General features: G+C 50.6%; 1 protein-coding gene and 1 long non-coding RNA gene across 26 annotated transcripts; one reads left to right on the top strand and one right to left on the bottom strand.

The window, feature by feature from the left end:
* Positions 1 to 32: 32 nt before the first annotated feature.
* Tmem150b (transmembrane protein 150B) lies at positions 33 to 5,506 on the bottom strand. The gene is made up of 6 exons (XM_078031417.1): positions 4,550 to 5,506; positions 4,166 to 4,225; positions 4,023 to 4,090; positions 3,696 to 3,823; positions 2,369 to 2,552; positions 33 to 372 (listed from the first exon to the last, which is right to left on the bottom strand). The coding sequence occupies exons 1-6, from the start codon at positions 4,615 to 4,617 to the stop codon at positions 176 to 178; spliced, it is 705 nt and encodes a 234-aa protein (XP_077887543.1). The 5' UTR covers positions 4,618 to 5,506; the 3' UTR covers positions 33 to 175.
* On the top strand, positions 3,658 to 21,211 carry LOC144370682 (uncharacterized). 25 transcript variants are annotated; one of them, XR_013430580.1, is made up of 10 exons: positions 3,722 to 3,861; positions 4,155 to 4,249; positions 5,500 to 11,873; positions 12,605 to 12,716; positions 12,990 to 13,136; positions 13,242 to 14,040; positions 14,213 to 15,187; positions 17,247 to 17,375; positions 18,002 to 18,064; positions 19,866 to 21,211. It is a non-coding gene; the product is annotated as an uncharacterized LOC144370682 (long non-coding RNA). The 25 variants fall into 25 exon arrangements; XR_013430581.1 differs by having other exon boundaries at positions 12,605 to 12,725; XR_013430561.1 differs by having other exon boundaries at positions 12,605 to 13,136.
* Positions 21,212 to 21,654: the final 443 nt, after the last annotated feature.

Raw genomic sequence — 21,654 nt, 5'->3', positions numbered from 1 at the left:
TGGTTGCTCCAAGCCCCCACATGCACACATCCACTAGGCTCCAGGACAGGAGTGGTCAGCAGCCCCCAGAGCCAGCCGGCAGGAGAGACCCCCAGTGGTCCATCTTGGTGGGGGGAACCAGGGATGGGCCTGTTCTTTCTCCTCCTGTAAGTGCGGGGCCCAGTCAGAGAGCCTGCTACAGCTGGACCTGCAGGGATACAGGGGAGCCTGGTGGGGGACTGAGGTCCTGCCGAGGCTGAAGGCTCAGGCTGCAGCTGTCCAGGCGGGAGAAGTCCACAGCGAAGAGGCCAAAGAGTGTGAAGAGCAGCATGGCCACGGCCCACTCACAGATAGCTGAGGCAGAGCGCGGCGGCCAGAAGTAGAGGATGATCACTTTGCACCAGAGTCAAGGGCCACACGGCTTCCAAGAAGAGCCTAGGCACCAGCTCAGCCGCTGTGGGACTGAGGGCCAGGCCGAGGCCATCTCTGGTGTCTCTCATGAGCTGTTCATCCTGCCGCGACTTGAATGGCAGGCCAGCTGCTCCCCACTCAGCTCAGATTCTCGCCTCCTTCTCCAGACCCAAGTCCTCCCGTCCCCACTCTCCATCCTTGCATGTGACCTCTGGTTAAAGTGCACACGAGTTCCTCAGGCCTGTCTCTGTCCCGCTGACCCTTCCCGATTCCACGACAGCTCTGCCGTTTCCCCGCCTTCTGGTGGGACACCGTTGCTGCGACCTCCAGGTGTTCCCCACCAGGCTCGGGCTGTCCACAGCTTGGCCCAGACATCCTCTCCCACCTCACCCACAGCCCCCCACAACCGAATCTCCCCCGGGCCCGTTCTCCCCTTGTTCCTCCACCTTGGCCAGCTGGTCCCCTCTCTCTACCCTTCCTCTCAAAGGCCCCACCCCTCCCCTTCTCTGGCTCTCCAAACCCAACTCCTTAAAGCCTCTTTCCATACCACCAGCCCACGCAGCCTCGGAGCTCCAGCCGCACAGGGAAAGTTCTTGTTTCCTAGAAGCTCTCCCACTGGAGCCCCCTTCCCCTTTGTATCAAATAGAGCTCCAGCCTGCCCCGCCTAGATCAGCTTAGATTCTGTCTTTCCATTCACTCAAGGATTTCCGAATTCCTTATGTGCCAGGCAGTGGGATCAGATGGTAAATATGGCGACATCCCTGGCCCTGGGAGTCTCACAGCAAGTCAGGTGGGAGTCCTCAATAAGAACGTGCTTACCCCAGGCAGGACTGCCCCTGTTTCCCGGGCTTTCCATGGCTCCCGTCACTCAGGCCTGCGACCCCTCATGTTGGAGGTCCTGAGCTCCTGGCCTGACCAGCCTCCTCATTCCCTTTCCTCAGCTGATTTTCCCCCTCTGCACACACCTGTTCCTCCCCCAACTTCCCAGCTGGGACAAACATCTGCAGGACCAGCCTTAGACTCTCAGACCCATCTTGACAGACTTCTGGCTCTTATCCCTCTGGGCTGGCTGTCTATGGCTCCTTCCCGCTCCCTGCGACCCACCTGATCGGCAGCCCTGGTTTTGAAGATTCCAAGGGACCAGCTGGATCTTACCAACAAGGCTCCAGCAAGGGACTAAACCAGTCCCTCAGCCTGCTCACTAACAGGCTCCTGCTGTCTCTCCATGCACTTGAACTCCCTATCAGAATTACTCATGACGATAAAGGATGTGGACCCAGGCTCAGGGTCCCACCCAGAGGTGTGCCAGGCTGCAGGAGCATGTCTGCTTCTGGGGTGACTCAGAAATGAGCAGGACTAGTCTCCCGCAGAGGCATGCTGGCAAACGCTTAACACAGGCTTTCCTTGGAGCATTTGGCAAATATTCTGGTGTAAATACTCTCACCACGGCCACTTCAAGACATTTCCCTGAAGCCACAGAACTCAGAGTTGAGAAGAGAGGTGCAGCCATCACTGACTCCTCAGACCTTCACCACGGGCTTTGGCCAAGAGCCTCCCCTGCCTCAACCTGCCTCCATTCTCAGACACCAGCACCATGCCTGGCTCGAGGCGGGGCCCAAACAGACTGTTACTAAGATGTCATGCTCCCGGAACTACTGGCCTCCCTGCGTGCCAGGCACAGATCTCAGCACCTCACGTGCACTGTCCTCCTCACTCCTCACAATCAGGTGGACCTGTTCTTCCTGCGCTTGGTAAGTGAGGACACAGAGGCATGAAAGCAGCAGCGGGATTTCCCCCCAGCTAACACCTGGAGGAGAAGGGACCCCACTCCAGGCCTTCTGACCTCAAAGCCAGCACGTTCTGTGATGATCCTGTGGGAGACTGAGGCCCGAAGACAAGGACATCCTCGGCAGCACATAGCAAGGGCGCAGAAAATTGACCCCATGCCCTGCCCCCTCCCCCATGCCAATAAGGATACTGGCCACTGTGAGGATGGAGCAGAGGCTGCAGAGGGTCAGGCGCAGCCTCCAGATCCAGGGGGCTCCGGGCTGGGGCTGGTCCTTCATCCGCCAGGACAGAAGGAGCTGCAGCCAGAAGTAAAGGTTGCCCATTATGAAGGCGAGGAAGGCCCCCACCAGGTGTGTGGGCTTCTGGTGTTTTTCCTGGGGGAACAGAGGAAGGAAAGTTGAGAGGAACACTGTGACAGCGGGAGGGTGATAACAGAGAGGGGCCCTTGACCAACCCAAGAACTGCCAGACAGATGGCTTTTGACCAGGGACCTCGGCTATTGTCAGCTCCACTGGGCAGGTGCTTAAATCTGTTGCTCGCTACTGTAGCCTCAATGCCTAGAACAGTGTTTGGCACAAAGTAGATGCTCAGGAAACAGTGGAATGAATCTTGCATTCTCAAAAGGGGCAGGGACAGATATTGCCTCCCAGGAGGTAAAAATTTGTTCTTGAGGGTGAAAAATTCCATCAATGGTTTGTGACTTACAGCAAATATATATGTTAAAGTTTTTAACCATTAAAAATTTTGTTGGGGGAGGAAAAAAATGGGGGAATGTTTAAAATGACTCCTTAGGGAAGCAATATAATAATAATATTATAGTAATAAATTGAGGAACACAGGCTTTAATGGTGAGTGAATGAACTACTATGCAAATGAGATGGGGAGAAAGCCTCTTGTCTGAACAGCCTGTGTTCTCTCCCCAGCCCCCATTATATCAGCAAGGCAGGCTGGGTTTCAGGAACATGACAGTAAAATAAAATAGCAAAATAAATCACTACAATTTCTTTTTATCATTTGTCCATTCATTTATTCCAGAAATATCTACAGAGCTTCGTGACTGTGGGTTCTAGAGTCTATAAATCTAGGTTCATTTCGGTCCACCAAGGACAAGCTGATTTGAAAGCGCTAGCATAGGACCCAAAGGACCTACCTAGAGTTCTGGGGCTAATGACAGAATTAATGTCCACAAGGTAACGCCTCCTACAGAGGAAACACTCAACAGCTGGGCCCACCACGAAGAACGAGTGAACCCAAGTAATTTCACGATGAAACCAGGGGTTGGCACAAAATTACCCCAGCCTCCTGGGGTTCCACAAGTTTGCCCGACAATGAGCCCCCAAACGCCCCATGCAGACCGCCGCCTCCCTGACTGTGGTGAGCCCGGAAACTACATGTCCCAGGAGGAATTGCGACCGCGGCTTCCGACGCCGGCTGCCGGAGGCCGCGGCGAACGCTGGGAATTGTAGTCCACAACAGCCGGACCAGGAGCGGTTCCCTGGGCACCCGCTGCGTCTCACCTGGAAGTTGCCTACTATGGACGTCCCTAGAGCACAGAGGAGTCCCAACCACAGGATCGACTGGTTATGACACGTTGCGACGCCCCAGTCCCGGAGCTGGTGGTAACGCACAATGCAGATCCAGGCAGCTGGGAGGACAGGGCAGTGGGCTGGAGTCCCCAGCAAGGTGGGGACGGTGGAAGGGGAGGACACGGGAAAGGGCGAGGGCACAATTCCCGGATTTCAGGGAGGAGAGCTGGGGCCGGACCCTGGGTCGGGGGGAGGAGGACTGGGGACTGGCTTGTTTGGTCTGGGCTTCAGAGACGGGCGAGGCTGGGGAATGCTTACCCATGGCAGCTCCCGCATTGAGCAGCTGGCTGAAGAGGCAGCTCTGAGGGGGGTCGGATCCACAGACGCTGTGAAAGGTAAAGGGCCGTCCAGGGGCTCCTCCAAGGCAGAGCCCATGCTTTCCTCCTGCAGGCCATAACTACCTGATGAAGGGGAAGCCTTCCGAGAGGTCCACAGACCTGTTGGCCACCGAGATTCCAAACCTGAGGTGGGAGGAGCACGCCAAAGTGAGTCAGGGATTTCAAGCACAACTTTTCTTTCTTTCCCTTAACCAAAGACTTCATCCTGTTAACAGAACACGCCAGGGCTTCTAGACCCGTCCTCCCTCAGACCCAGGGTCCAGGCCCAGCCTCCTCCCTCAGACCCAGGGTCCAGCCCCAGCCTCCTCCCTCAGACCCAGGGTCCAGCCCCAGCCTCCTCCCTCAGACCCAGGGTCCAGGCCCAGCCTCCCCCCTCAGACCCAGGGTCCAGGCCCAGCCCCCTCCCTGAGACCCAGGATGGGGGGTCCATCTGGTCTCGACACTCACACGATCCAGACACCAGCAATAGCCCAGAGTGCCAGGAAAGCAGGCAGAAGGGACAGGCAGCCCCGCATGCTGGGCTCTGCAGAGGAAGGAGAAGGGCTGGGCCTGGGGCGGCGACCTCTCTGCTTGGCGAGGGAGGACCAGCGCTCAGGTGTGTGGGATGGAGACCCTTCCGCTCTGAGACCCTTTGGCTCCCAGGCAGAAGGAATGGGCAGGGGTCTGACGGAACTAGGGAAGCCCTAGCTCCGGGCCCTGGGGCTGCTTCCCATGGCTTTCAGTCCCTGGCCCCTCTCCAACCCTGGTCTCTCCGGGTCTTCCCCTTCCCCCACCTCCAGGCCAGGGCCCTGGCCTTACCCTGTCCCTCTCCTTCTGGAACTCCCTCTGTAGCTTGGGGCTGGTGAGCCTTCAGGAAGGGACTCTGGGTGGGGCAGGGGCAGGCAGGTCGTCCACGTCCTATAGAGGCAAAGTCCAGGCCCCAGCACCTGTCCGACCTTGGATCCGACTGGCCACTTTCTGTGGCCCTCACCCCCAAACCACCACTTCCTGTCTCCTGAGAACTCAGCAGGCAGCACCTCCGCTTCAGGGAGCCCCCAACCTCCTTCCTCCAGTTTGTGGGTTCAACTTCCCAACGGCAGCATTTGTCCTGCCCTAGACCCAGAAATCTCAGCCTCCAGAGCTCTCCCTCCTCTTCCCTCGGGGACCCCAGAGTCTGGGCCCCCAGTCCTCTCCCCTCTGAGACCCAGAGGTCCATCTGGGGCCACGGTTCCTTCTGGAATACCTGCCTGGGTTTTAGCCCTGGGGTCCAGCCTGACCCACTGAGGGACTGAGGATCGGGCCTCCCTTGAGGATTCCTCCCTCTCTACACTTTCTGTGCTTGGGCTGCTGGGTGTGGAGCCCTGGTGACCGCCTCGACCCCTCCAGTTGTCTTCCCGTCTCCCTCTCTCTTCTGCCAGGCTGGAGTTCCCCAGGCAGGCAGAGTGTGGGTGGGAGAGCGCCCGGACTGGTGGAATCCGCCCCTGAAATCCTCCCCAGACAGCAGGACTTCCTCCTCCGACATGTTCCTCTTGTCTTTCCCACGGCAGTCCTCACCTCTGGCCTCCTCTCCTACAGTACCCAGGCTTGAGTCGGGTTTCCTGCCCCTTACTCCAAGGACCCAGGAATCTAGACACCAGCCCCACCCCCACAGATCCCAGGAACCAGACCTCAGCCCTCCCCCTCGGATCCAGGAGTCCTGACCCCACTCCTCCCTCAGACCCGGAGAACACACTTCCTCCTCCCTCCCTCCCTCAGCATCTCAATTTTAATTTTGTTAATTCAGGTGGAGTTACCATAGCATAGAATTTTAAAGTTCATGATTCAGTGGCATTTGGTACACTGGTAAAGCGTCACCACCACCTCTGTCTGGTCCAGTTGTGTGTGTGTGTATGTGTGCGTGTGTGTGCGCGCGTGTGCACGCACGTGCTAGGGATGAACCCAAGAGGGCTCCACCACCAAGCTACATCCACGCTGCTTTTTTACCCCCAATTTTGATGTGTGGCCTCATCCTGTTGCCCAGGCTGGCCTCAAATCTGTGACCCTCCCTCCTAAGTTGGGATTGCTGGCATGCGCCACCATGGGCAGCCCAGGACTCTCTGATCACCCAGAAGCAGACCCAACGCTCACTGCGCCGTCCTTGCCCACTGCCCAGCCCCATCCTCCGTCGGGAGGCCCCTCGTGGCTGAGTGGCCTGTCCTGGAGCTTGCCTGTGGGTGGCCTCCTGTGGCCGGCGCCTAGTCTGTGTCTGCGGCGTGCTTGGTGCTGTGCTTCTGAGGCTCCTCACGTTGCTGTGGCTGGAAGGGGACTTACCCTCCGAGTCCAGATTCCATCTCCAGCAGGAACCATTAAGAGGTGGGGCGCCAGGGGGACCTTGAAGAGGGCGAGGAGACTCGCCGTCATAAGTAGGTGGACCCACTCAGGGATCAGTGGCTGCAGCGTCCCTCTCTCACCGAGGGGTGCCCTGCACCCTCTGTGGACTGGGCCAGCAGAAAGGCCAGCACCACATACAGGCCCTATTCTTGGACGGAGCCATGACCCCAGAAAGCGTCTTTTCTTCATAGCTTGCCCATCTGTGCGCCGGCACTGCCCACATGGAAGATGGGCCGAGACCGCCATGCCCCATATCAGAGCCGCCTTTTTTTTTTTTAAGTTGTACTTGGACACAATACCTTTATTTTATTTATTTACTTTTATGTGGCGCTGAGGATGGAACCCAGGGCCTCGCACGTGCTAGGCGAGTGCTCTACCGCTGAGCCCCAGCCCCAGCCCAAGAGCTTCATTTTTTTTTTTTTTAAATGATTCGGTCACTGTCTATTGACACCATCTCTCAGGACTCACGAATGAAGTGTGTTCATCAGCTTTCTGTTGCTATGACAGAATACTCGAGGAAAACAACTTGGAAGCGGGAAGTTTGTTTTGACTCATACTTTCAGAGGTTTCAGTCACGGCTTGGATGGCTCCATTGCTTTGGGCCTGAAGTGAGGCAGAATGTCATGGCAAAAGGACCTGGCAGAGCAAAGCCACTCAGGAATGCCAGCTAGGAAGCAGAGAGAGAGAGAGAGATAAAGGAAGGAACCAGGGACAGAACATAGTCTTCAAGGGCACCCGCAAAACCCAGGCCCCTAAACCTCCAATTGTGGCATCCAGCTACGAGCTTTGGTGGGCTATGCCATCAAGCCCTCATGACCCAACCAGTCCCCAAAACACCCACCTCTGCACACTGCTACACTCCCACACATGAGGCTCTGGCAGTCATTTCACATCCAGGCCATGATATTGAGGCCCCAAGCTGGCACAGGGGCACATCTGTGGTCCCAGGTACTCCAGAGGCTGAGCAGGAGAGTGGCAAGGTCAAGTCCAGCCACGGCAACTTAGCAAGACCCTGTCTCCAAATAGAAAGGGCTCGGGCTGGGGATAGAGCTCAGTAGTAAAGCACCCCTGGACTCAGTCCCCAGTACCCCAGGAAATAAATAAATCACACCAGGGCCCCAAGTGCCCTGTGGATCTCCAGCATCTTAGCAACTAGGGCTGAACACTCCCAGGTTTTCTGACAGGAAGAAGAGAACACGAGAGGAACAGAGACGGGCCCCACAAATGTCTGAAAGCGGGGATCCAACAGAGGATCTTGAATGAGGACCCTCCACCTCTGTGGGTGACCCCGTGAAGGTCCCCCAGGGATCCAGCGTGAGGACCCAAGGAGCGGTGATGGACGTGGTCCGGGGCCTGGGCTCAGGAGAGGGCTTTGCTAGCCACTGGTTTGCCAGGAATGAAAAGCCAAAGCCTCACCAAGGAGGGACCGCCCCGTCTCAAGATCCATAGCTTGATCCTGTCTGCCAGGTCCCTTGTCCACCTTAGGTGCCACGTTCACAGGTGGCAGAGACCAGGATGGCCCACTGTTTGGGAGGGCCAGGCGCCCTGTCTCCTCCGGTGCCCCTGACTCCAGGACTCCAGAGCCGGGGGCACAGCGTCACCCCGCAGCGCCCAGTCTCTGGACCCCGACTGCCCAGCTCTCAGGGTCCACCTCTGCCTCCTGGGGTGGTGATGTGACCGGGGGCAAGTGGCTGTGCCTGTCTGCGCCTCGGTTCCCTGTGACTTGGGGACAATAAGATCAACTGTCTCCCAAGGTCCTGCTGTGAAATCAGAGTCCAAATGTGTTGGGCATCAGGGCCCCCACCTCCTCAGTCAGCCACCCCAGCACTGCCTGGGGCTCTGGGTGGGACAGGAACAGAGCACCCAGTCAGCCTGGCACTGGGCCCTGGGCCTCCCGCCTCAGGCCCCCTCCCCGCCGCCCTCAGCCGCCACAGCGAGCATCTCCCCCTGGTCAGCCCTGTGCTCTCTCACGGCCTCGCAGGGTGCCAGGGTCCAGAAATGGCAGCACAAAGGACCACAGCAGCGGGTGACCGGTGCCCTGGTGAAAGTCCCACGGGGACCCCAGGGGAGGAAGGGGTGGCGTTGGCCACTGGCTGCGACTCCCAGCCTTGACCCTGCTGTTGCTGCCCGGCCCGTCCCTACTGTGGACTTCAGAGGGAAATGAAGACACTGAGGAGAGTGACCCAGTAGGACTTCTCCCTTCTCTGGGCCTCCATACCCGCCTGGCCGTCTGGGTACAGAGACAGGCTTGGCCCGCTGGTGTCCCATGGTGCTTAGGTGACATCCACAAGACACCCCTGAGAGGATGGGCACCCTGTCTCCAGCAGGGGGCAGGCAGGCCTCCAGGTTGAGATCCACCTGCTGCTGAGAGGCTGGACTGCTCTGGACCCCGGGGGCCGCACAGCTCAGCCAGGGGAGGAGGCCGCTGCCGTGTGGCGAGGACACTCTCACGGTTAGGAAGCACTGCTGGCTGGTGGTGGGAGATGGTTTTTGCCCAAGCCGGTGACCCTTCCCCAGCCCAGGGAACCCTAACCCTAACCCTTCCCCAGCCCAGGGACATGGACCTTGCGTGTTCCTGTCTGTGAATGGAGGATGGCCCGGAGCCTCCCTGACATGGTGGTGAGGTGTGCTGAGCTCCTCCACAGGAGGGCTCCGGGTGGTCAGTACTGCTGCCTCCCTCGCTTCACCCCGGTGGGCTGCAGGGCCCGGAGGCTGTCCTGCTGTGGGGCCAGCTCGACATGACCACAGCCATGTCTGTATTTATTTGTTTGTTTATTTATTGTACTGGGGATGGAACCCAGGGGCTACCTCCCCAGCGCTTTTTAATTTTTTAAAAAAATATTTTTAGCTCTAGATGGACACAATATCTTTATCGTTTATTTCTTTATTTTAAATGTGGTGCTAAGAATCGAACCCAGTAACTCACACAGGCCAGGCAAGAGCTCTACCACTGAGCCACCACCCCAGCCCTTACTTTCTGAGACAGGGTCTTGATAAGGTCCCCAGGCTGACCTGGAACTTGCCATCCTCCTGCCTTAGTCTCACAGGTAGTTGGGATTACAGGTGTACACCACCACTCCTGACTGACCAAAGCCTTCTTGAACAAACATAACTGCTGTTTTGCCCACCAGATGACCCTGGTACGCATCCTAAACCTAACAGGATCAACAAACTTGTGAAGATTTGCAAGGCATGGTGGCACATGCCTGTCATCCTGGGCACTTGGGGGCTGAAGCAGGAGATTGCAAGTTTGAGGCCAGCCTGGGCCATTAAGCAGGAACCTGTCTCAACATAGAAAATACAAAGGGCTAGGGAGCTAGCTCAAGGATAAAGCACACCTGGGATCAATCCCCAGCAGTGCAAAAGGTTTAAAAATAAAACCCTGAACCCAGCGTTCTCAGGTCTGCCCCTGAAGTCCCAGTGGTTCTTGACTGGTGTTTGAAATGTGGACAGCTCTCTCTACGTTTGTTTTTGAGATAGGGTCTCAGTACATTGCCCAGGCTAGCCTCAAAGTCTCAATCCTCCAGCCTCCGCCTTTGGAGTAGCTGGGATTACAGGGGTGTGCTTCTGCACCTGGCTTCAATGTGTGACTTTGTGTGTGGACATGTTTTCATTTCTATTGAGTGTATACCTAGAAGTAGAATTGCTGGATCATGTGGTCACATTTTGAGGACCTGGTGAACTATTTTCCACCATGCCTGCTGTAATTTTACACCCTACCATCAATGCAAGAGTTCTCTGCATCCTCCACAGCACTTGGTCACCTCTGTTTTGTTGCTGAGGGCCTTGCTAAATTGCTGAGGCTGACTTGCAGTCCTCTTGTCTCCGCCTCCTAAATTGTGGGGTGGGATTACAGGTGTTCACCACTGCACCCAGCTGAATCAAATCTTTACTGAGCAAATCATTTTCAAATGCCAATGATAGCCACACTGGTGGCCCATGCCTGTAATCTCAGCAACTCTGGAGGCCAAGGCAGGAGGATCACAAGTTCAAGACCAGCCTCAGCAATTTAGCAAGGCCCTAAGCAACTTAGACCTGTCACCAAATAAAAATAAAAAGGGCTGGAACTGTGGCTCAGTAGTACAGCACCTTGGATTCAATCCCCAGTATCAAAAAGCAAATTAAGACATACATAAATAATAAAACTGCACTCTGCCGGGCACAGTGGCATGTGCCTGTAATCCCAGTGGCTTGGGAGGCTTTTGAGTTCAAAGCCCTCCTCAGCAACAGTGAGGTGCTAAGAAATTCAGAAAGACCCTGTCTCTAAATAAAACACAAAATGGGCTGGGGATGTGGCTCAGTGATTGAGTACCCCTGAGTTCAACCCCTGTACTCCCACCTACTACCCACCCCCCCCAAAAAAAAAAACAAACAGCCTCCTGCTAAATTCCCTGGGCTGGACTTGAATGTTATTTTTGGGGAGAGGCAGATACTAGGGACTGAACCCAGAGGCTCTTTACCACTGAGCTACATCCCAGATCTTTTTATTTTTTATTTTGAGACAGGGTCCTCTAAGTTGCTTAGGGCCTTGTGAAATTGCCCAGATGAGCCTCAAACTTGCAATCCTCCTATCTCAGCCTCCTGAGGCTCTGGGATTTCAGGCATGCACCATAGTGGCTGGCAAAGACTCTGTTTTAAAATAGAAAATAAAAAGGGCTGGAGATGTAGCTATGAGGTAAGCACCCCTGAGTTCCATCCTGAGTATTAAAAAAAAAAAAAAACTAGGAGGTAAAAACAAAAAGCCAATGATATGATATGGCAGGCACTGGCCTTGACACTGAGACTCAGCTGTGAACATGATAAAGGCTCTGGCCCTCCTGAAGCTTCAGTTCCAGCAGGGAGAGAACAACAAACAAGTAAACAAAGAGCTCTCTCCCCCTGGGCAGGGGAAGAGCCCTGCAGCCCCGCCTCTGTGGACTCAGGATCTGGAGCCGCCAGGGACCTCAAACCCTGAAGGACCGCGCTGCCTCACTGCTGCATTTCATCTTGAAACTCCCAGCGAGTTTTGAGCAAGGGGCTCTGCATGGATGGGGAGTGGGGCACTTCTAGCCAGGGCAGTCGGGGAAGACCTGGGAGTGGCACCATGGGAGCCGAGACCTTGGGAGGACAAAGGGAACCCGATGGGTACTTCTGGATAAAGCCTTCTGTCCCCAGAGCACCGCCAGCTCAGCACAGCAGGGCTGCCAGGAGGTGGGGGCGGGTAACGTCACCGAGGGAGGGAGGTAAGGACGGTTACAAAGTTAGGTTTTAATCTAGTGGCGCCTTAGTCAACTTCAGTAAGCACTGCTGGTTTCCGCGGGTCAGGAGCCTGGAGGGGCTCAGCTGGTGGTCAGTCCCAGCCCTGGGCTGCAAGTCATCCGGAGGTTTGACAGGCACTGGAGGACTTCCCAGGACGGCCAGCGCACGGACTGTCGGCACTTAGGTAGGAAGCCCGGGTTCCTCTCTGGCTGACGGTAAAAGATCTCAGTTCCTGGCCTCGTGGCTGTGGCCCAGGGCGGCTCCTGTCTCCCCCTCCCCTGGCCCCAGGGCCTCACCCCCACGGAGCATGCTTTCTAGTACACCCCACCCTGGAATCCTGTTTAACCTCATTCTAGAGGTGACCCCTTTTCCCACCTCTCTCTTTCTCTTGTGGCAAAAAGCATACCACATCCAATTTACCACCCAGCAGGCTAAAAGTGCACAGCTTGGTGGCATTAAGGACACAACGTGGTACAGCCACTGCCACCTTCCATTTCCAGAACTTCACTGTCATCCCCAAAGGAAGCTTCCTCCCCTGCAGCACTCATTCCCACCCTGCCCCACCCCTGCCTCTGACATCACTTCTCAGCCTGGGATTCCCAGCCCTAGATATTGGTAGAGAAGGGATCTCACAGCAGGGGGCTTGATGGCCGACTCCCGACACTTAGCATATCCCCCCCGCCCCCCCCCCTTGTGAAGCTCAGATTACAGCGTGCCTCAGAGCCTCAGTCCCTTTCCAAGGTGGCTCTTCTGCCATCTGAAGTTTGAGAGCCACTGTGATGGCCTTTGGCCGCTGGCCATACCTAGGCAGTGTGACCCGGAGGCGAAGGGCAGGCTCTGGAGTCTGAGGCTTGAAAGTTAACTCTGGCCACAGTGTTACCGCGGTCGACCAGTGACGAGTCCCTGCTTCCGCAGCGCTGAAGTATAACACCAGAGGAGCACGCCAGGCAAGGTCAGAGTGGAAGGCAGAAGGTTATTAAAGGACAGCAGAAAAGACTTCTCCCAGAGGAAGAAGGGGACCCAAGAGGTGGAATTCGTGGAAGTGTGGTGGTCTCCCCTTTTTATACCTAGGGTCTTCTTGCATTCCTGTCACATTCCTGTCCTTTGTTCTGTCAAGGGTGGGGCACTGGTGGGCCAAAGGAGTAATCTGGGCAGGAAGGACTTTTGGGTCAGCATCTTAAGTGTGCTAGGAGCTGTTTCATTAATACTTCTTTGGGATGGGCTCTGGCCTTGGGCTTTTCAGGGACTTCATTAACATTCCAAGAGACATTCTGCTTTTCCCCCAATTCATTCTCCACAGGGCCTCCATTTTGGATCTTACTGGATATTAGACCGGATTTACCTCACTACGATGACTACCTAACTAAATCTGGCTTCAACAGCATCCTGTAAGCCTTACTTTGATGATCTGTAAAACGGGCACAGAAACCATCCCACAGATTCAGGGGTGTGTACACAGAAACTGCTTTTTTTTTTTTTTTTGTACTGAGGATTGAACCTAGAGGTGCCTTACCACTGAGCCACATCCCCAACTCTTTTTATATTTTATTAGAGACGGGGTCTCACTGAGTGCCTTTGTAAAGGTCTGGCGAATTGTCGGAGGGAGAGACCACACAAGAGACTTACTCCATGCAATTGGCAAAAGGGGATTTATTGGGGATCCATTCCAGCGTGCTGGGACTCCGTGCCCACTCAAGAAGGGAGAGCAGCCCAGAGCCCAGAGCAGAGTTCAAGCGGAGCTTAAGTACACTTTTTGGAGAGGGTGGGGGGCTTTGCATACGTCAGAACAAATCATCATGAGGCGCGGGGAAATTGAACAACAACTCTGAGACGTGATTGGCACATTCACTGGCGGGAACAGCTCGGGCAGGGGTGATTGGTCATTCCTAAATGGGGTACACATTCAAACTGCTTGGCTCGGGCCCTGTGACAAACTGCACAGGGCCCTAGGCTAAATGGCCAGTAGGGTGTTGTCTTAACTATCTCAGGAATCTGGGTGTAACAGAGGAACTCAATAATACCTAATCTTTTACATTTTAATTCAAGCCTTCCAGCTTAGAAACTTTACCCTTTCACCTTAGGGCTCACTAAGTTGTTGCTGAGGCGGGCTCTGAACTAGAGGTCCTCCTGACAACCTCCAATGCCTCTGAGATTACAGGTGGGCACCCCCGTGCCCAGCTAAAGAAACTGGTTTGTGTTAGAAGCTCAGCAACTTGGTCAGAGGATGTAGCTCAGTGGTAGAGACTATGCCTGGCACCCACCAGGCCCTGGATTCCATCCCCAGCCCCTCAAAAATAAATAAATAAATAAATAAATAAATAGCTCAGTAACGGGATGAGAGAAATTTCAGTGTCTGCAGTAAGTCTTTTTTTTTTTTTTTTTTTTTTTTTTTTTTTTTTTAAATTTTTTATTTATTTTAGTTCTCGGCAGACACAACATCTTTGTTGGTATGTGGTGCTGAGGATCGAACCCGGGCCGCACGCATGCCAGGCGAGTGCGCTACCGCTTGAGCCACATCCCCAGCCCTGCAGTAAGTCTTTAGGAGGATTCCCACCCCTGGCTGAGTGGCGGCTGGCTGGGCTGCCTGGGTACCTGGGTGTCTTGCTCCTACCCCAGCCAGATGGCTGGCCTAGATGATGAGCTCTGTTAGGAAAGCACCTGGCTGCTCAGTCACCCAGGTGCAAAGAGCCCTGGCAACTCGCCCTGGTGACTGTGGGCCAGTTGGAGCCATGCCAGGCCGAGGGGTCACCAGAAGTCAAGGGCATCTAGTGTAGTCCTTGGCTGCCAGTGGACCAGATTTTTTTTTTAAAGAGAGAGAAAGAGAGAGAGAGGGAGGAGAGAAAGAATTTTAATATTTATTTTTTTAGTTTTCGGTGGACACAACATCTTTGTTGGTATGTGGTGCTGAGGATCGAACCCGGGCCGCACGCACGCTAGGTGAGTGCGCTACCGCTTGAGCCACATCCCCAGCCCTCTGTGGGTCTTTTCAAGGACAAAGGTCATGTCCCTTCCTTGGACAGGCTTTGCTCTGAGGTAGAGGCTGGTTTTTCACTTCTTGTGTGTGGAATTGAACCCCAGGGTGGCCCTGCTCGGGGCTCTGGGCTGCTCTCCCTCCTTGAGTGAGCACAGAGCCCCAGCGCACTGGATCTTCAATAAACCCCTGTTGCTGTTGCATGAGGCAGTCTCTCGGTGGTCTCTTCCTCCATCGCTCACCGGTCCCTTACATTTGGGGGCTCGTCCGGGATCCCAGCAGCCTCGGACAAGGAGACCCTAACGGACTCCTCTCAGGGTAAATAAGGCGCCTTTTCCCTTTTTCTTTCGATCGCTCAGAGATTTCAGTTTAGTTTCAGCTTAATGGTTGGCAGAGTGGCTGCTGGCAGAGAGCGTGAGCTCCCCCTGGCGGTGGTGGACAGACGTGTCCTGAAGCCACAGGCCACGTCCCCAAGGGACGCCTTGGAGGATTCGGGAAACTGGGGGACGGAAGCGCCCTCAACTCAGGTGTGTTTTTGCCACTGATTCGGATTCAGTGACTCTGCTGCCAACCCGTCGGGGTTGCCAGCTACTCAGTTCTGATCATTGTCTCGTGCTGAGTTTACTGTCTGTCTTTAGAGTCTAGCCCATCAGGTTTTGCCAATTACTCAGTTCTAATCTTTGTCTTGGACTCGTGTTAAACATTTACTGTTTGTCTTTGTCTGTGTCGCATTTCTGTCGTCACTGTCCCTGTTTGTGTATCTACCATTATGGGACAAAGCACTTCCACGCCTCTGTCCCTACAATCTGAAAAGGGAATCTATGTCTTTGTGTGTCTTTCGTCTGTGTCTCTGTTAAGCGTGATGGCATTGTTTTACTTTGGACAGATGCAGAGTCTCAAATTCCAATCTGCCTTAGATGTGTGCAGGTAACTTTAGCTAAATTTTAGCCTAAATTGTCCCTAGTATGCTTCTCCTGTAAGGGACCCAAAGTCAATAGAACCGCCAGCTGTTCTGTTCTCACCTTTTACACCCCTTTTAGCTGTGTCTTAAAGAACATTGATAAACTTTACTCCCCTTTGCCAAGCGAGATTAGGGAAGCAGTGTTTTCTTTCCTTCCCATAGTTGGCTTGAATGCACCCACTGCAGAGGGAACTGCCTGCTGGGGGTCTAAGAACTTTGATATCTCGCTTTAACTTTTCTCAAAACCCTGTCCTCATTATTAAATTGGCATTAATTGGCTTTGGGGATGGGAACCGAACTTTCAGTCATAAATTTTGGCACCCCAGAGGGGACTTTAGAGGAGTCCCCACTCTGCCTTCTTGGGGAAGCCTAGCACTTGAAACAACTGCAAGCAGAGGATGAACTTTTTGAGTGCTGACTACTGAAAAGTTAGGAGATGTGGAAAATGCCTGGTGCCTGGGGTCAGACCAAACCAGAGGAACTAATCCTGTAAGTAAAAGGTGGGACTGGTGGACTTCCAGCAGCTGCCATGGTCATTTTGCTTTGGGGAACTCCCTCTTCCTTACCTGCACTTTAAGGATTACTCCACCTCTGTCTACTTAAAAAAAAGGGGGGACAATGAATGCAGTAATGTGTTGATATTATGGATTATTTCTTGGGGATGACCTTGGCTGAATGTGTATCTAAAAGATGATTTTTATTTTAACAATCTGGTATCTGAATGGGTTTCTAAAGCATTGCACAATCTTGCAGTTAAAAGTTGGGTTTAAGTAATTGATTAGTTTGTGATTTCAGATAGTTCATGCTAGAAAACTTAAATATTTGGATGGAAAATTAAAGAACTCTACTTCCAAGTTGGCAAGTAACTCCCAATCATTTACTTTTATTTTTTCATCAGTTTTTGAACTGGGTAGCCTGAAAAGATTTCACTAGGTGTACCAGTGCAACTTGGGCAAGGATAATAAATTATGATATGATATTTGTTCCCCTTAGTGTGTAAGATTCAAAAAAAAGGTGTTAAACTAAAACGTTGGCCTGGCATATTGAAATGACATTAATTAGCAACAGTCTTGGGAATTTTCAAAGCTTAATTTTGGATATACATGGTAGTGTGTGGATTTTTTTCCAGGTGATTTAATGCAACTTAATACTACTTTAGGAACTTCAGAACAAAGAAAGTACCTTAATGATCCTGAAGGAACTTCTTCTGATGGTAGAGTTCCTCTTTTCAGTTTTGTGTGAGCAAGTTTTTCTAGTGTAGGAAGATATAAAGATGAAATTTTGAAAATTGTATCTTAAACTTGTATCATACTTTTCAACATCCAAACCTAGAAATTATGATTGATGGTTAAAATGCCGTAGGCATGAGGTTTCTGCTCAGAATTTCAGTTTTCCCAATTCCTTCCAGACCTCAGCCAGGACTTAAGTTGATATGCAAATAGAGGAAGCCTGGGGCTCAGTAGAGGACAGATCTGAGACCCAAGGAAAAAAAAGAGTAAAAGTGTCTTTTTACCTGAACTCAAATTAGACCAAACCAAAAAGTAAACTGTATGGTATTTACTAATTACTGGCCAGTCATCTTTTTTAAGACTCTAGCTTTTTCTTAGATTCTGTATGTTTTTCAGCTCGTGATTCTGATCCTACAGACAAGTTAATGTTTTCTGATCAGTTCTATTTTTGACCAACTGTGGAGTTTTTAAACATTGCAATGGAGATTTCACCTGAAAAAAAAAAAAACTGCTACAAGGCCTTGTGTAAGTGTGCACACTTGTGTTATGTGTAGTATGTCTGTATGTGTGTATGTCCATATATCATGCAGTTATATGACAATTGGCAGATATATGAGGAGCACTCATAAAAAATTTTTAAAAATGGATCCAAATATCTTTGATTCACGTGATTCAAATGGTTCAATTTAAATTGGGTAAACAGATAAAAGTAAAGATGTCTTTAAAATTAAGCTTATAAGTTCTTCTAGGTGTTCAAAAATAAGACCTAATAAAATGTTGATGTCTATGAAATAATCTGCTTAAATTCAAAAATTTACAAGTATTGCTTCAAAATGTGAACAGAAGGAGGTTAACAGATGGAAAAGAGAAACTAGAAGGTTCTAGATATGGATTTAATAGAGGAAAAATGTGTTTCTGGATAAGAGTCTATATGATTAAGTAAGAGGGTTTAAGTAAGTGATATAAAGAAGGTCTGTGTAAGTTGGTTATAAGTGTAAGTTTTTGAGCAAGTAATCTTAGAAAAATTAAACAGCTGGTTAAACAAGTGCTGTTTTTAGAAAATTGTGCTATGTTATTTCTTGAAAAGCTAAACTTGGTTAATATAAAAACATCAATGTAATTGGTGCTATTAATGTGTTCATATCTTCTAGGTATACAAGTCTGTAAGGTAGAAGCTTCAAAAGAGAATTGTATCAAGCTGGTGTTCTAAAGTTGTATGTATGGTAATTTTAGGTTTAAAAGAAAAACGTGTTGGAGATTTATTTATATCATTTGTGTTCTATAACTGGACTTGTTATCAATAAGATATGTAAAGTTCTATGTTACTTTTTACACTGAGATACAATTTAAATGTATTTCTAAGTTAATGAGAGCCTAATCTGTGTAAAGGTTTTATTGCAAAACACAAAAATACTTTGCTACTTTTCTACAAAAGGTTAAAAGCTCCAGCCTTTCTTTAATTCATGTTTTAGATGTGATATTATGTTGTGTTAGCTAATATTCATGTGAACTTGAGCAACAATTTATGTAGGCTTTGTAAAATGATGTCTAAAAAGCAAAGATCAGTTTCAGAACTACAGTACTTAAAATTTATGAAGAGCCCTGCCTTACCTGAGATAAGGCTCTATGTCCCATCTCACTACATGTGAGAATGACTACAAAAGAAGTAGGCCAGATTTCAGTACATTTAAAGTTGTGTCCAAAAGTTGGTTTTTGTCACGATTGCCAGGATCTCAAACAGGGGATATACTCCACCAAAATTCAATGTAGCTATTATATGAACTAAATGTTTTTACTCTTGATAATTTTGTTTTGTAGTTTTCTTATAAATGGCTTAAAGATTGCCTGTTAATGTTTTACAGAGATACTGCTTTAAGAACACACAACCTGGGTTAATTTAAGATAAGGAGTTATCACCTACAGGATAGAGAGATAGACATTAAAGCCCAGTACTCTTAATATAAGACTGTTGAAATTTATTTGCTAGATGTTTAAGATTACGTTTTAAAATTAGTTAAATTAAAAGGGCCAAGAAAAACAATATTTGGCTCTTGCCCTCTGAGTCGGTCTGAATCAGGGAATAGGGGACTACTCCAAGGAGCTTTGCAACTCTGGGCCACATAACCTCCCGATCAGGGAGATTAATGAGACCAGTGGAGGACAGGAAGCCAATCAGTGCATTTGCTATGAAGAGGAGGGTCATCAGAGAAGGGAGACATCCCTGATGCTTCCGAGGGAAGCCGTATGGTCAAGCAAGGCCTGGACCCATCCTAGCGCAAATGGCACCAGCAGAACTGAGAAGCTGCTGTGAAGTTCCCGAGGACTCCCAGGGAAACTCAGCTGACTGTTAACAATAGATAGAAACAAAAGTCAGCTTGACTCACTTCATCTTAAACACTTAGCAAAGACAGTCAAAGCCAAAACACAGCTATTCCTGGGCATTTTAAATTATAATAATAGTTAAATGTAACCTCCAAAAATAAGTAAACTGGAGGCTTCAAAAGAGATTCTCAGACAGGAATGCCTGATAACCATCAAAAGGAACTGCCAGAGTAGTTTTCAGTTTAAGGCCTTTATTTCTAACCAACGCAGGTAGGCTTAATGTTTGCTAGTATGGTTATCCAGCCCTAAATAACAGAATTAAAGATTTCTCTATTAGACACAGGTCATACTAGTAAAAGGATTTTGCAAGACCAGATGACATTAAATTATTAAACTGTATCTTAAGGGAAGGACAACTGTAACCCTAAAAGTTAAATGTTGTGTTTACATCCCTGACATTTCTGGCAATGTGACAAATATCCTTAAAGATTTACATGCTCAGATAGAAGCCAAGTCCTCAGCAACTTTGTCATGGAAACAATATCTTAGCTCCTAGTTCTCTGTTACTTCCTGGTGGAAAACATTGTTAGTCTCTGTCTTTGTCATCATGCTCATTGGCATATTTCTGTGCTGTGGCATTTCTTGCTGCATCAATCTGGTTCCAGAACTAATGAATTCTTGTTTCTCTTATAGACCACCCATCACTCAAATGGCCCTCCAGCCTATTGCTTCTCAATCGGACTTTTATCATGGACAACTCAATAGACCCGATTTTTAAAGGAGGACTCCAAACTGCTTGCCCCACATCGTTCCTTTTCAGCCTGAAGAAGCCAGAAAGATCATCCTCGCCCCCCTTCCTCACAGCAGTAAGGAGTTCCCAAATTAAAGGGGGGAATGAAGCCAGATTTAAAATTAGGTCATCAGTGTAGTTAGGTAAATCGGGTCTAATACCGAGTGAAATCTAAAATGGAGGCCATGCTGAGAATGATTCCAGGAAACGCAGGACAACTCATGGAATGTTAACGAAGTCCTGAAAAGTCACTAGGCCAAAGTCCATCCCAAAGGAGTGTTAATGAAGTCCTTCCAGAGCACTCCTAGGCACATTCCCACCCTGCTGAGTTGTTTATCTACAAATAACAGGAGAGATCTGCTGCGCCAGGTGTCCCTGACTCAGTCAGGCCAGGTGGGGACCCATAGCAGCCCCCTAGCAGCCACCAATCAGGCATAGTACACACTAAAATTAAAACAGCTTCTAAAAGATCTAGAAAAGAGAAGAAGGGAACTATTTGAAAATCCCCTCTGGACTGGGCTTAATGGATTTCTACCCTATCTTCGTCCCCTATTAGGGTTTACTTTTAATGGTGTCCATAGGACCCTGTGTGCTCAACCGTGTAATTTCCTTTCTCCAAGCTGAAATTGGACAAGTTAAACTCATGGTAATTAGACAGCAATACGCTCCGCTGGCAGAAATAGAATGTGAGACCCCTCAATAATTATGATTTATTACTTTTAAGATTAAAAGTAGTCAGAAAAAGGAGTGGGAAATGAAAGGATAAAAGAAACTAAAGTTAAAATGTAAAGGACCAGGTATTGTAAAGTTTCTAGGCTGCACTCAAAGCCTGAAATTCCTGTGGCAGTTAAGACAATTCCCGGGACTGCCCAGTAGATATGTGTAGGAATCCCCCTTGACCACTTAATTGCTTAATAACCTGGACCCAGTGCAGCTCAGCACGTAGGCACCTCAGGGCCTAAACCAATCAGTTTGAATGTATACCCCGCTTTAGGACTGACCTATCACCCCCGCCCGACCTGTCCCCACCAATGAATGTGCTAATCATGTTTGAGAGTTATTGTTCGATTTTCCCGTGCCTCATGATGATTTGCTCTGATGTATGCAAAGCCCCCGCCCTCCCCAAAGAGTGTACTTAAGCACTGCTTACCCCTGCTCTGGGCTCTGGGCTGCTCTCCCTCCTTGAGTGAGCACAGAGCCCCAGCATGCTGGATCTTCAATAAACCCCTGTTGCTGTTGCATGAGGCAATCTCTTGGTGGTCTCTTCCTCCGTCACTCGCCGGTTCCTTACAGTTATGCCTCAGTGTCCGGTGCCCTTGCTGGGAAGGGATATATTATCCATCTTGAAGGCCCCCATAACCTTACCCTTATTGTCCTCCCCTACTTATATCTTCGTCATGGCTTTACTCCCTACGAAGAAGAGACTTTACTCCCTTGTGTCTGGTGTGGAGACCCCAGCAACCACCAGAACACACACTTCCCCCTCCCCTGTAAAACAGTAGATCCAATTGTATGGGACACTGAAACCCGTCCTCTGCTAATTTCTCTCTCTTGGAAGTGCATCTTAAAGATCCTAACCACTTCCCAAACCAGGCTCTATACCCACTGCCAACTGCCAGTCCTAAGGGCCTAAAGCCAGTCATTCAGAGCTTACTGAGTAAGGGTTTCCTCCGTCCCACACACTCTCCATTC

Source organism: Ictidomys tridecemlineatus, chromosome 15, assembly GCF_052094955.1.
Source record: "Ictidomys tridecemlineatus isolate mIctTri1 chromosome 15, mIctTri1.hap1, whole genome shotgun sequence".
Lineage (NCBI taxonomy): Eukaryota > Metazoa > Chordata > Mammalia > Rodentia > Sciuridae > Ictidomys > Ictidomys tridecemlineatus.
The sequence above is the reverse complement of the archived record's forward strand: the minus strand, read 5'-3'. Positions and strand labels throughout refer to the sequence as shown.

Coding starts and splice junctions, on each gene's coding strand:
- Tmem150b (XM_078031417.1), bottom strand. CDS start 4,617: ATGCGGGGCTGCCTGTCCCTTCTGCCTGCTTTCCTGGCACTCTGGGCT. Junction 4,091..4,165: donor GAAGGCTTCCCCTTCATCAG/GTAGTTATGGCC, acceptor TACCTTTCACAG/CGTCTGTGGATCCGACCCCC. Junction 3,824..4,022: donor CAATGCGGGAGCTGCCATGG/GTAAGCATTCCC, acceptor CTGTCCTCCCAG/CTGCCTGGATCTGCATTGTG.